The 13,643-nt window shown below is 40.7% G+C and overlaps 1 protein-coding gene across 21 annotated transcripts in view; it reads right to left on the reverse strand.

Annotated features, from left to right (window-relative positions):
• The window catches only part of LOC120995626 (ABI family member 3 binding protein), a 409,717-nt gene that overhangs the window by 271,110 nt on the left and 124,964 nt on the right, over window positions 1–13,643 (reverse strand). For all 21 annotated transcript variants that reach the window (XM_040424962.1, XM_040424958.1, XM_040424957.1 and 18 more), the window contains exon 2: window positions 936–1,115. In XM_040424962.1, the coding sequence (XP_040280896.1) occupies window positions 936–1,115 (180 nt within the window). The remainder of the gene's footprint in view (window positions 1–935; window positions 1,116–13,643) is intronic.

Raw genomic sequence — 13,643 nt, forward strand, 5'->3', positions numbered from 1 at the left:
GTAAAGGGGGAATACAGCTACAGTAGGCAGCCAACTCTGCACTGGCCATTGCTGCACCAGCTCAGTTTCTAACAAGCTCGGCCAAATTTTACTTTTCTGTGTTTCTGCTGCTCTGTCCTAATTGTTGAGTGTACCCAGAACTTTCTGCTTTTGTGGGAGCATGGATCTATATATAACCTCCTCCTGAACTTCCCCTAAGGTGGGTAAGATCATCACCTGACCACACTGGTGAGCTGGAGCAGTGGTCTCTCCCTTCCCCTAATCACAGATCTAACTCTAACCCCTCCCATGGCTGTACAGATCCATCCCACACAGAAGTGAACATACCACCTGTGTAGCCATTTCAGCTGTACAGGGGCCCAGCGTGGGAGGGGGCCCATTCATACTAGTGAGTGCTTCCATTATAGTAGTGCTCACTAGTCTGCAGGAGGCACGGGAAGCGCTGTGAGCTGAGTGCTGTACTCTTCCCTCCTCACTGGTCTCCTCTGGGCCACGTTGCTGTGTATTGACTGCGTACAGAGCGCACTATGACCAGACTCTGTACACAGACAGGTGACTGTGCAATGCAGGCTGGAGAAGACCAGCAGAGCAGGGACTGCAGGACTCCCCGGACAGGGAGAGCAGCGGCGAAACAGGAGCGATAACTTCGGCATGTACAGCGCTGCTTCTAAATCTAAGACAGCTTTCTAGCTGGCTTACATTTAGACCATTTTCTACACCTATACCAAGCATACAAAATGATGAATGAGACGGGCTTGCTGGCCCGTCCCCTTCCCCACCCACGCCCACAGTTTTAGACCTGGTGTGAGCGGGGAAAAGTCGCAGATTGCGGTGAAATCCGCCTAATATAAGTGTATTTCAGTATAATAAATGACCCCCAATATTTTTTCTTAAACATAAATTTGAAAATATTTACGATAAATGAAAAAACTTACCAACATCTGTGATGTATGACTTCCCATTATCTGGCCACTGGATGTATTGGTTTGTGAAGTAATTGCTACCATATCCTAGAATAAAACCTTCTAGCTTGATGTTTTCATTTGGTCGATGAAATTTCATTACCAGTGTGTCACCAGTGATGTTAATATGGGCCTTCATGTTTAGCTTCTTTACTGCAGAAAAAAAACCAATATATTAAATATGATAATGTTCTGTAAAAATAGTTCTATCGTACAGCTTTCACACAATGACAAAAATTTCATTTCAGGTAACATGTGGGATTGATGACAATTTGGTGCTGTTTTTGTAAAGCACAATATTTTATTTTCAATATAATAATCTAATAAGTGCGTAGTTTCATTTTAAACCTCAATAAAGTATTATAAAAATACAATCTCTGGTACCGGCGAGATCACCAGCTTCTATTTAATGGGACCAACAATTGTAATGACACTGCACTGCCTCTACACAGGAGACAACGCGCAAGTAATTTTGAAGCGGCATCATCACTGGCTATATGCACACCAATCGGTAAGATGACTATGCCTTATTATCAACGGATGTCATGATGAGATATATATTTTTTCTTTATGTGGTCTTTGGACAATACTCCAGTTGCATTTGCTTGGTAACTGTATATTTCCTTACTTGACTGTGTTACAAAATTGCCCTTGTTGTACATCTATCATTGCCACGTGCTATATTTTCCCATACTAGTGTCATATTTGCCAGCGATGACACCTTTTGTGCTACTCATCCCTGTTTTTAAAAATTTGTAATCATGTAATCACCAATAAAGATTATTTTTTTCAAATTTTGGGTACATGATGGCTGAATCTTTTCTATAGAATTTTGTCGTGCAGTAAACTAGTTTGCATTGTGCATTTTTCCACATGATTTTTTTTTTAATTTTCACAGCATTTTTTATGCTTCTTGTAAAAGCCAAAAATTCTATAAAAACACACCTGAAATGCTGTGTGTGAACATATCCCCCAGACATCAAAGACTATGGCCCTGATTTATCAACAGGAAACATATTGAATTTTGTCTTCACATTTCTCTTTGTGTAAGGCCTCATGCACACGACCGTTGTTTTATTCCGTGTCCGTTGTTCCGTTTTTCGTGATTTTCTGCGGACCCATTGACTTTCAATGGGTCCGTTGAAAACTCGGCTAATGCACTGTTTGTCATCCGCGTCCGTGATCCGTGGTTCCAGTCCTTCAAAAAAATATAACGTGTCCTATTTTTTTCACGGAAAACGGTTCGCAGACCCATTCAGGTCAATGGGACCGTGAAAAAACGCGGAGGCACACAAGATTGTCATCCGAGTCCGCGCGTCCGCGTTTTTTTCCTATCATTTGCATGGCAAACTTGACTTAGACATTTTTTTACTTTCCTTCATGTCTGGTGATCCTCCAAAAATAAAGGAAGACACATGGAAACAAAAACGGAAACAGATCACGGAACAACGGAACCCCATTTTGCGGAACGGAACACAACAACGGTCATGTGCATGAGGCCTAACGGTAATGGACCATGTGCCAAATTTATAAAACTGGCACACAGCACAACTATCACATTTTGACTTATTTTCACTGGCCACAGCTATGAAAGGATGGGAGTAGAGTGTAGTCGAAACTAATTTTTTGGGACTTTTATAGTTGTTCCAATAATAAATATGACCCAAACCAGCATATTCCATAGCAATGACAACAAAACAGCTGAATTTATAAAATTGGCCTAGCAGATGCAAAAAATAAAACAGAAGAAAAGTCACAATTAACTCCAAAATAAAGACAAAACCACTTTGATAAATCGGTGCCTATGTTTCTCCCTAGTCTTGTTGGAAGTGTGAAAAATAACAGAATAAGTGAATTTTGCATTTGGTTTCATAAATATGCCGCACTGTCTTGCACATGGCCTTACTATGGATCTATGTAGAATGGTTTTGTTATATGGTATGAAAAGAATTATACTGGCCCAAACTCTATACTGTACCTTCATGTGTTTTATACAGAAGCACACAGATACACTTAAGTCCAGAAATATTTGGACAGTGACAATTTTTGGCATTTTAGCTGTTTACCAAAACATATTCAAGGTACAATATGGGCTTAAAGTGCAGACTCTCAGGTTAATCTGAGGGTATTCACATCCTAATTGGAGGAAGGGTTTAGGAATTACAGCCCTTTAATATGTAGCTGTCTCTTTTTCAAGGGACCAAAGGTAATTAGACAATTTTCACAAAAGCTAGTTAATGGACTGCATGGGCTCTTCCCTCGTTAATCCATCATCAATTAGGCCGCATTCATACATACGTGAATTTTCATGGACCACGGTCCGTGAAAACCCATCCTGCCGTCCTGGTGAGTGCATGGCATCATCGGTTGCTATGATGCTGTGCGCTCCGTGCCGATGCCGCTGTACAGTAATACACTAGTATGATCTATATGAGTGTATTACTGTATAGCGGCGGCGGCATGAAGCGCACAGCATTAACCCCTTAAGGACTCAGCCCTATTTCACCTTAAGGACTTGGCCATTTTTTGCAAATCTGACCAGTGTCACTTTAAGTGGTGATAACTTTAAAACGCTTTGACTTATCCAGGCCGTTCTGAGATAGTTTTTTCGTCACATATTGTACTTCATGACACTGCTAAAATTGGGTCAAAAAAGTAAATTTTTTTTGCATTAAAAAATACCATATTTACCAAAAACTTTGAAAAATTTGCAAATTTCAAAGTTTCAGTTTTTCTACTTCTGTAATACATAGTAATACCCCCAAAAATTGTGATGACTTTACATTCCCCATATGTCTACTTCATGTTTGTAGCATTTTGGGAATGATATTTTATTTTTTGGGGATGTTACAAGGCTTAGAAGTTTAGAAGCAAATCTTGAAATTTTTCAGAAATTTACAAAAACCCAATTTTTAGGGACCAGTTCAGGTCTGAAGTCACTTTGCGAGGCTTACATAATAGAAACCGCCCAAAAATGACCCCATTCTATAAACTACACCCCTCAAGGTATTCAAAACTGATTTTACAAACTTCGTTAACCCTTTAGGTGTTGCACAAGAGTTATTGGCAAATGGGGATGAAATTTGAGAATTTCATTTTTCTGCCTAATTTTTCATTTTAACCCATTTTTTCCACTAACAAAGCAAGGGTTAACAGCCCAACAAGACTGTATCTTTATTGCCCTGACTCTGCCGTTTACAGAAACACCCCATATGTACCAGAATAATGGGAATAAAAAAGTATGGAGAAGGCTTGGAACGGCTCATGATCCAAAGCACACCACATTCTCTGTAAAACATGGTGGAGGCACATCCCCTGTAAAACATGGTGGAGGCAATGTGATGGCATGGGCATGCCTAGCTTCCAATGGCACTGGGTCACTACTGTTTATTGATGATGTGACTGAAGACAAAAGCAGCCTGATACATACAGGGATATATTCAATTAAATGCAGAAAGGTTGATTGGACGGCACCTCACAGTACAGATGGACAATGACCCAAAACATACTATGTAAGCAATCCAGGAACTTTTAAAGGCAAAGAAGTGGAATAGTCCGCAATGGCCAGGTGAATCACCAGATCTCAATCTGATCCAGCATGCATTTCATTTGTTTAAGACAAAGCTTAAGGCAGAAAGACCCACAAACAAGCATCACAAAAGAGGAAAGCCAGCGTTTGGTGTTGTCCATGGGCTCCAGATTTCAGGCAGTAATTACCCGCAAAGGATTCTCTACAAAGTATTAAAAACAAACATTTTATTTATAGTAATGTTAATTCGTCCAATAATTTTTGAGCCCTTTAAACGAGGAGGCTTTGTAAAAAAAATTGTTGCAATTCCTAAATGTTTCACAGGATATTTTTGTTTAACCCCTTGAATTAAACATGAAGGTCTACACTGCAGTTGCATCTCAATTGTTTAATTTCAAATCCAATGTGGTGGCATGCAGAGCCCAAATCATGAAGATTGTGTCACCGTCCAAATATTTCTGTACCTAACTGTATATTTTTATCTTAGGCACACAGGTTGCCTTTGAGTTACTAATATCAACTTGTAGGGACTCCATATACTATTTGACAATGACTGGCTGCTGCAATGATGTGTCACCGATGCATTATGGTAGAGTTATCTAGTCATTGGCTGCAGTGGCCACGTGACCCATGTCAAACCGGATGCTGTTGCAGGAAGACCCTAGACCTGGAATGCCCAAGGGGGAAAGTTTGGAGCAGGAACCAGCGGGAATCAGGTAGGTATGATTCTCACCGTGGGTCTGGCCACACTGGGGGGGGGTCTGCAGAAAAGGTCCCAAGGGTGAACAACCCCTTTAACGGAAAGTATTACATATATTTAGCTCATAGCATATGCTTTATTTAAATGATAAAACATCAGTATAAACTGTTGGTCTTTTATGACATATCCTCACTGGACAGCATAATCAAGTTTGCTTGAACCCTTCTAATAATTATAGCATGGAACTGTCAATATGAAAAACAACATGGAAAGACAAGGCAGGCACAGTCCCAAACCTTACTATAAATTGTACATAGAGTTAAACAAAACTTGCATTATTCCATTCACCTGTGAAAAGAATATTTTGGTGGGTTTGAGCCTTTAAATGAATGGGATTGTGTCCGTCCATAACTTGTTGGGTGTCTATATAAGACATTTATAAAACATGACATTTAGTCTACAATATTTTCATTTTACCTAATAAATTCATACATATTATTCTTTAAAAGGTGTCTAGCCTGTTTCTGGACAGAGGTAGTCCAGGGGAGGTGCTGATGGATTGACTATTAGGGCGTTGGGTTAGATGACTATTTGGCTTAACAATTTATAAGAAATATATTTATTATTGACTTTTAATACGCAAGCTTTCCCTATTCTACCCTGTTTTACAACAAAATAATATAGTGCAGTATACTATTACTATATATTATTTTTACCGGTATTACGTTTACCTAAAAATAAGAACTCACACAAGTAGGTATATATTACACACAGATATGTGATATACCGATGAACAAATTTCACCTAAAGAAATTGTCCCACAGAGTGTGCTACACTTAGGGTATGTTCACATCTGCAGCAGCGGATCTGGCAGGCTGTTCTGGTAGAGAGCAACCTGCTGGAATTCCCGCATCTGGCATTGCCGGATTTTACAGTACACTGCCAGATCGCCAATGACTATAACGGGGTCCAGCAGTGATCCAGCGGCATCCCAGGATAAATGCCAGGTTTCAGCCAGACAAAAACTGTTGCACACAATGGTTTTTGTCTGGCCAGCAGGATCAGGCTGCCAGATCAGGCATGCCTGACATGTGAACGTAGCCTTAAAAAGCACATGCAAAATTTGTACACCGAAACACTGGACATCCAACATCTGCTCACTCTAGAGGTGAAATATATATTTGTAACTATTTTAACATTTTCTTTTACCCAGTTTTAGCCAGAGCCATATTTCCCCTTCACATCCAGACACATTTTAGTTTTATATTTTTTAAGTTAATGCTGCTTCAAAAGTCTTCACTTTCTTTTGTTTCCTTATTTAAATATTTATTGCATTTTATGGGGATATGATTTTAACACTGTTTGATGGAGATACTCATCTTAGGCTTATGGAGATGTGCTTTTGACAGTGTTTGGTTGAGATACTCATCGTATGTTTATGTAGATGTGATCTTCACAGTGTTTGGTGGAGGTACTCATCCCATGCTATACAAATAAAGATGATGATTATTATAACTGTTAGTATGATTATGGGGATATGATTTTGACTGTGTTTGGTGCTGGTACATATGTCATGGTTATGGGGATATGTGTCATGCTTCGGTGTGGGAGGGAAACCCACACTGAACGTAGGAGGGAAAGGGGTGAGGGGGAAAGGCCTGGAAACTAGGGAAAGGAGCAGGTCACCTCCTAGAGAAACCCTAATCAAAGTCCTGACTGACTGCAAGTATGAACTGACCCCAGAGGTGGGTGGGTGAGTTCATACACAGGAACCTAAAACCCTAACTCACCCTGTGGTACCCTGGTACTAATGTCAGGACAAGAGGCAACCTGTTCCTCCAAACGATAGGACGAACAGGAGTTTCCCTCAAGCATAAGCACAAATTAAAGGGAAAAGAGCAACACAAGAAAACCCAAACAATAAACAAAAGAGGGGAAGAAGACACTTAACTTAAAATGGCTAAGGAAGTACAGCAACTCTGCCAAGATCTAAAGACCAGGAATCCAAAACAAGGCTGAAGTTATAAACCGCACAGCATGGTGGGAGAAGCCACAAAAAATTGGGAAGATAAAATGACCACATAAGCAACACCTGAGGCAAAGGGGTGTGGCCATTGCCAGAAACAACACAGACAAGAATTGATCCACAAGAAACCTGTCAGATCAAACCACATTTTGAAAGTCTCACTGATCTCCTGGTACCTGTCACAGGAACATCCGTGACAGTACCCCCCCTTTTACGGGTGACCTCCGGGCACCCAGGACCAACCTTATCTGGGTAAGACCGGTGAAAAGCTTTCACCAAACGACTGGCATTCGTGTCGGAAGCGGATACCCACATCCTCTCCTCTGGTCCATAACCCTCCCAGTGAACAAGATACTCATGAGATCTATGGAGAACTCAAGAGTCAACTATCTTGGCGATCTGAAATTCCAAACTACAGTCCACCATGATAGAAGCGGGTGGCAAGGAAGACGATTCCAAAGGTTCAACAAATCTCTTCAATAAATATTTATGAAACACATCATGAATTTTCAAAGCCTGAGGAAGTTCAAAACGAAAGGCTACCGGATTAATAATGGCAGTGATCTTATATGGACCAATAAACCTTGGACCCAACTTCCAAGAAGGTACCTTCAACTTAATGTTTCTTGTGGACAGCCACACAGAATCACCCACTCTTTGGTCCGGAACATTCATACGTTTCCTGTCAGCCATACATTTATACTTGTTGCCCATATTCCTCAAGTTATTTTCCGCCAAATAGATGACAATGATGACGAAAAACATTCCTCCTCAGGAATACCAGAAGTATCAAAACCAGAAAATGTGCCAAACTGTGGGTGAAACCCATATGCCCCAAAAAACGGCAACTTATCAGTGGACTCCAGTCTACGATTGTTTATGGCAAACTCTGCTAAAGACAAAAATGAAGACCACTCCTCCTGGTTCTCACAGACAAAACATCTCAAGTAAGTCTCCAGACTCTGATTAGTGCGTTCTGTCTGTCCGTTCGACTGAGGATGAAAAGCCAAAGGAAAGAACAGTTGTACCCCCAGTCTAGTACAGAACGCCTTCCAGAATTTGGAAACAAACTGAGTCCCACGATCCAAGACCACGTCAGAGGGAATGCCATGTAGTTTCACAATGTTATCAACAAACACTTGTGCAAGAGTTTTAGCATTAGGTAGGTCCAGCAATGCTATAAAGTCCGCCATTTTACTAAAGAGATCAACTACCACCAGAATAACTCTTTCCTGAAGAATTAGGTAGATCAGTGATAAAATCCATGGATAAATGAGTCCATGGTCTGGACGGGGTGGGCAACAGAAATAGAGATCCGGAAGGCCGAGTATGTGTCACTTTAGCTCGTGAACAAGTGCTACAGGCTGACACATACACACTTACGCAACCCCAGCCACCAAAATCTATGAGAAATGAGGTCAGCAGTGGCTCTGCTCACAGGGTGTCTCGTAAGAACCGTATAGTGATGTTTCTCAAACACCTTGTGACGCAATTCAGATGGAACAAACATTTTCTCAGAGGGACAAGAATCTGGTGCGTCTCCCTGAGCCTCTAACACCTTCACCTCTAGGTCGGGGTATAGAGCGGATATCGCCACCCCCTCCGACAGTATCGGACTTGGATTTTCAAAATCACCACCTCCAGGAAAACTACGTGACAAGGCATTTGCCTTGATGTTCTTAACCACAGGAAGATAACTGACAATGAAATTGAATCTGGTGAAAAACAAAGACAATCTGGCTTGTCTCGGGTTCAGTCGTTTAACCGACTCCAGGTAAGCCAGGTTTTTGTGATCTGTGAACACCGTGATCGGATGAATCGCTCCTTCCAACCAACCAGCCAGCAACTCTCTGTTACCCACATAGTAGTAATTTATCTCTGTGGCAGAGAGTTTTTTAGAGAAAAATGCACATGGGTGCCATTTACCTGGTGACGGGCCCTGTGATAAGACTGCTCCTACCCCCACCTCGGACCGGTCAACCTCCACAATGAAATGCTGTGACACATCCAGCTGCACCAATATAGGGGCAGAAGCGAAACACTCCTTAACCGCAGAAAAGGCTCGCAATGCCGAATCGGACCACACTGAGACATCCGTCCCTTTCTTAGTCGTGTCAGTTAAGGGTCTTACCACTGTCGAATAGTTCTTAATACATTTTCGGTAATAGTTGGTGAACCCCAAAAACCGCATAAGAGCCTTCAGATTTTTGGGTCAGTTGCAGTGCAATACAGCACGGACTTTCTCTGAATCCATTAGAAAACCTGAGGATGACAACAGGTAGCCCAAGAACTGTACCCCCTGTACAGCAAAAACACACATCTCCAATTTTGCATACAATTTATTATCTCTTAGGATCTGTAACACCTGTCTAGTGTGATCCTGATGAGTCTCCACATCTGGAGAATAAATTAGTATGTCATCCAAATACACAACAACAAATCTTCCCACCAGGTGATGAAAAATGTCATATTATTGTGTAAAACTTACATAAATAAAAAAAGGATACATATTAGGTATCGCCGCGTCCGTATCGACCGGCTCTATAGAAATATCACATGACCTAACCCCTCAGATGAACACCGTAAAAAATAAAAAATAAAAACTGTGCTAAATAAACCATTTTTTGTCACCTTACATCACAAAAAGTGTAATAGCAAGCGATCAAAAAGTCATATGCACCCCAAAATAGTGCCAATAAAACCGTCATCTCATCCCGCAAAAAATGAGACCCTACCTAAGAAAATAGCCCAAAAACTGAAAAAACTATGGAGACACTAAAACATGATTTGTTTCAAAAATGATATTATTGTGTAAAACTTACATAAATAAAAAAAAGTATACATATTAGGTATCGCTGCATCCGTATCGACCGGCTCTATAAAAATATCACATGACCTAACCCCTCATATGAACATCGTAAAAAATTTAAAATAAAAACTGTGCTAAAAAAAAATTTTTTGTCACCTTACATCATAAAAAGTGTAATAGCAAGCGATCAAAAAGTCAAACGCACCCAAAAATAGTGCCAATAAAACCGTCATCTCATCCCGCAAAAATCATACCCTACCCAAGGTAATCGCCCAAAAACTGAAAACATTATGGCTCTCAGACTATGGAAACACTAAAACATGATTTTTTTTGTTTCAAAAAAGAAATTATTGTGTAAAACTTACATAAATAAAAAAAAAGTATACATATTAGGTATCACCGCATCCGTGACAACCTGGTCTATAAAAATATCACATGATCTAATCTGTCAGGTGAATGTTGTAAATAACAAAAAATAAAAACGGTGCCAAAACAGCTATTTCTTGTTACCTTGCCTCACAAAAAGTGTAATATAAAGCAACCAAAAATCATATGTACCCTAAACTAGTACCAACAATACTGCCACCCTATCCCGTAGTTTCTAAAATGGGGTCACTTTTTTGGAGTTTCTACTCTAGAGGTGCATCAGGGGGGCTTTAAATGGGACATGGTGTAAAAAAAAACAGTCCAGCAAAATCTGCCTTCCAAAAACCGTATGGCATTCCTTTCCTTCTGCGCCCTGCCGTGTGCCCGTACAGCAGTTTACGACCACATATGGGGTGTTTCTGTAAACTACAGAATCAGGGCCATAATTATTGAGTTTTGTTTGGCTGTTAACCCTTGCTTTGTTACTGGGAAAAATGGATTAAAATTGAAAATTTGCCCAAAAATTTTAATTCTGAAATTTCATCTCCACTCGCCAATAACTCTTGTGGAACACCTAAAGGGTTAACGGCGTTTGTAAAAATCGGTTTTGAATACCTTGAGGGGGTGTCGTTTCTTAGATGGGGTCACTTTTATGGAGTTTCTACTGTAGGGTTGCATCAGGGGGGCTTCAAATGGGACATGGTGTAACAAAAACCGTATGGCATTCTTTCCCTTCTGCGCCCTGCCGTATGCCCGTACAGTAGTTTACGACCACATTTGGGGTGTTTCTGTAAACTACAGAATCAGGGCCATAAATATTGAGTTTGGTTTGGCTGTTAACCCTTGCTTTGTAACTGGAACAAAATTATTAAAATGGAAAATCTACCAAAAAAAACGAAATTTTATCACCATTTGCCATTAACTCTTGTGGAACACCTAAAGGGTTAACGACGTTTGTAAAATCAGTTTTGAATACCTGAACTGGTCCCTACAAATTGGGTTTTTGAAAATTTATGAAACATTTCAAGATTTGCTTCTAAACTTCTAAACCTTTTAACATCCCCAAAAAATAAAATATCATCCCCAAAATGATCCAAACATGAAGTAGACATATGAGGAATGTAAAGTAATAACTATTTTTGGAGGTATTACTATGTATTATAGAAGTAGAGAAATTGAAACTTGGAAATTTGCAACTTTTAACAAATTTTGGTAAATTTGGTATCTTTTTATAAATAAAAATGAATTTTTTTTACTTCATTTTACCAGTGTCATGAAGTACAATATGTGATAAAAAAACAATCTCAGAATGGCCTGGATAAGTCAAAGCGTTTTAAAGTTATCACCACTTAAATTGACACTGGTCAGATTTGCAAAAAATGGCCTGGTCCTTAAGGTGAAATAATGCTGTGTCCCAAAGGGGTTAAAGGGAAACTTTCAAAAATGTGCCCTGATGGAGCCTAGAATTTTTATATTTTAGGCCACGGGAGTACGGGCCCCACAAATTAGGCATTCACCTGACAGAAAAGTGATTATGTGGCTGGAGGTATATTAGACGGTCAGTGGATAACAATTTTACTGTAGGCCAGTGGAGTACAGGCACCAAAAATTATGCATTCACTGGACCGAAAAGAGCAAGTGATTATGTGCCTGGAGGTATATTAGGCGGTCAGTGGATAACAATTTTACTGCAGGCCAGTGGAGTACAGGCTGCAAACATTAGGCATTCACCTGACAGAAAAGAACAAGTGATTATGTGGCTGGAGGTACATTAGTCGTTCACTAAATAACAATTTTACTGTATGCCAGTGGAGTACAGGCCCCAAAAATGATGCATTCACCTGACAGAAAAGAACAAGTGATTATGTGGCTGGAGGTATATTAGACGGTCAGTGTATAACAATTTTACTGTAAGCCAATACAGGCCCCAAAAATTAGGCATTCACCTGACAGAAAAGAACAAGTGATTATGTGGCTGGAGGTACATTAGGCGTTCACTGAATAACAATTTTACTGTATGCCAGTGGAGTACAGGCCCCAAAAATTATGCATTCACCTGACAGAAAAGAACAAGTGATTATGTGGCTGGAGGTATATTAGACGGTCAGTGTATAACAATTTTACTGTAAGCCAATACAGGCCCCAAAAATTAGGCATTCACCTGACAGAAAAGAACAAGTGATTATGTGGCTGGAGGTACATTAGGCGTTCACTGAATAACAATTTTACTGTAGGCCAGTGGAGTACAGGCCCCAAAAATTATGCATTCACCTGACAGAAAAGAACAAGTGATCATGTGGCTGGAGGTATATTAGACGGTCAGTGGATAACAATTTTACTGTATGCCAGTACAGGCCCCAAAATTTAGGCATTCACCTGACAGAAAAGAACTAGTGATTATGTGTCTGGAGGTACATTAGGCGGTTACTGGATAAAAAATTTACTGTAGGCCACTGGAGAAGAGGCCCCAAAAATTAGGCATTTACCTGACAGAAAAGGCCTTTTATGCCGCTGTATATACATAAGACATGGACCATTCTTTGTTCTGGGTGGTGGCGGATATGTGTGGGCTGGCATGAGGAAATTCAATTACACGTGGTCGTCACAGGTGTTGCAGTATGGCCTCCTCATACTGCTGCCAACTCCAGACCCTGTCATTGTGCCATTCTGTGGTCTCCTCATGCTGCTTCCACCTCACCACTATGTCATAGGTCCACTCTGTGGACATCTCATGACTGGTCCAATAATTTTTGATATGGTTGATATCATTATTTATTTGACCTTTCTTTTGATCTGTCAGAAGGAAGGAAAAATGAGACGCACAATGGGTCTGTCACGGATGTAGTAGGGGAGAACACCAAAAGACAACAAGAAGGAAGGGAAAAGACACTAGGCCTCACCGCTAGGGAAGGAAAAGGGTCACCACCTATAAAACCCTGCTCCTGGACCTAACTCCTATCCGTATGGGCACCTCCCGATGATAGAGATGCCCATACACAGGAACCTAGAAAACCCTGGTGGCCCTCGGATGCCCTAATGGTAATGACAGGGTAGAGACAACCCGCTCCTTCCCTGGTGAAGGAACCAGCGTCTTTCTGAGGCCTAGCAAACAACAAAGGTGGGGGGGGATACAAAATACAACAAGCGGAACACTTAACTTCTGAGGCTGAGTACCCCCCCTTCTATGGGTGACCTCCGGGCACCCAGGACCGACCTTATCAGGATGAGCTCTGTGGAATGCTCTCACCAGA

This window comes from Bufo bufo, chromosome 3 (assembly GCF_905171765.1).
Source record: "Bufo bufo chromosome 3, aBufBuf1.1, whole genome shotgun sequence".
Classification (NCBI taxonomy): Eukaryota; Metazoa; Chordata; class Amphibia; order Anura; family Bufonidae; genus Bufo; species Bufo bufo.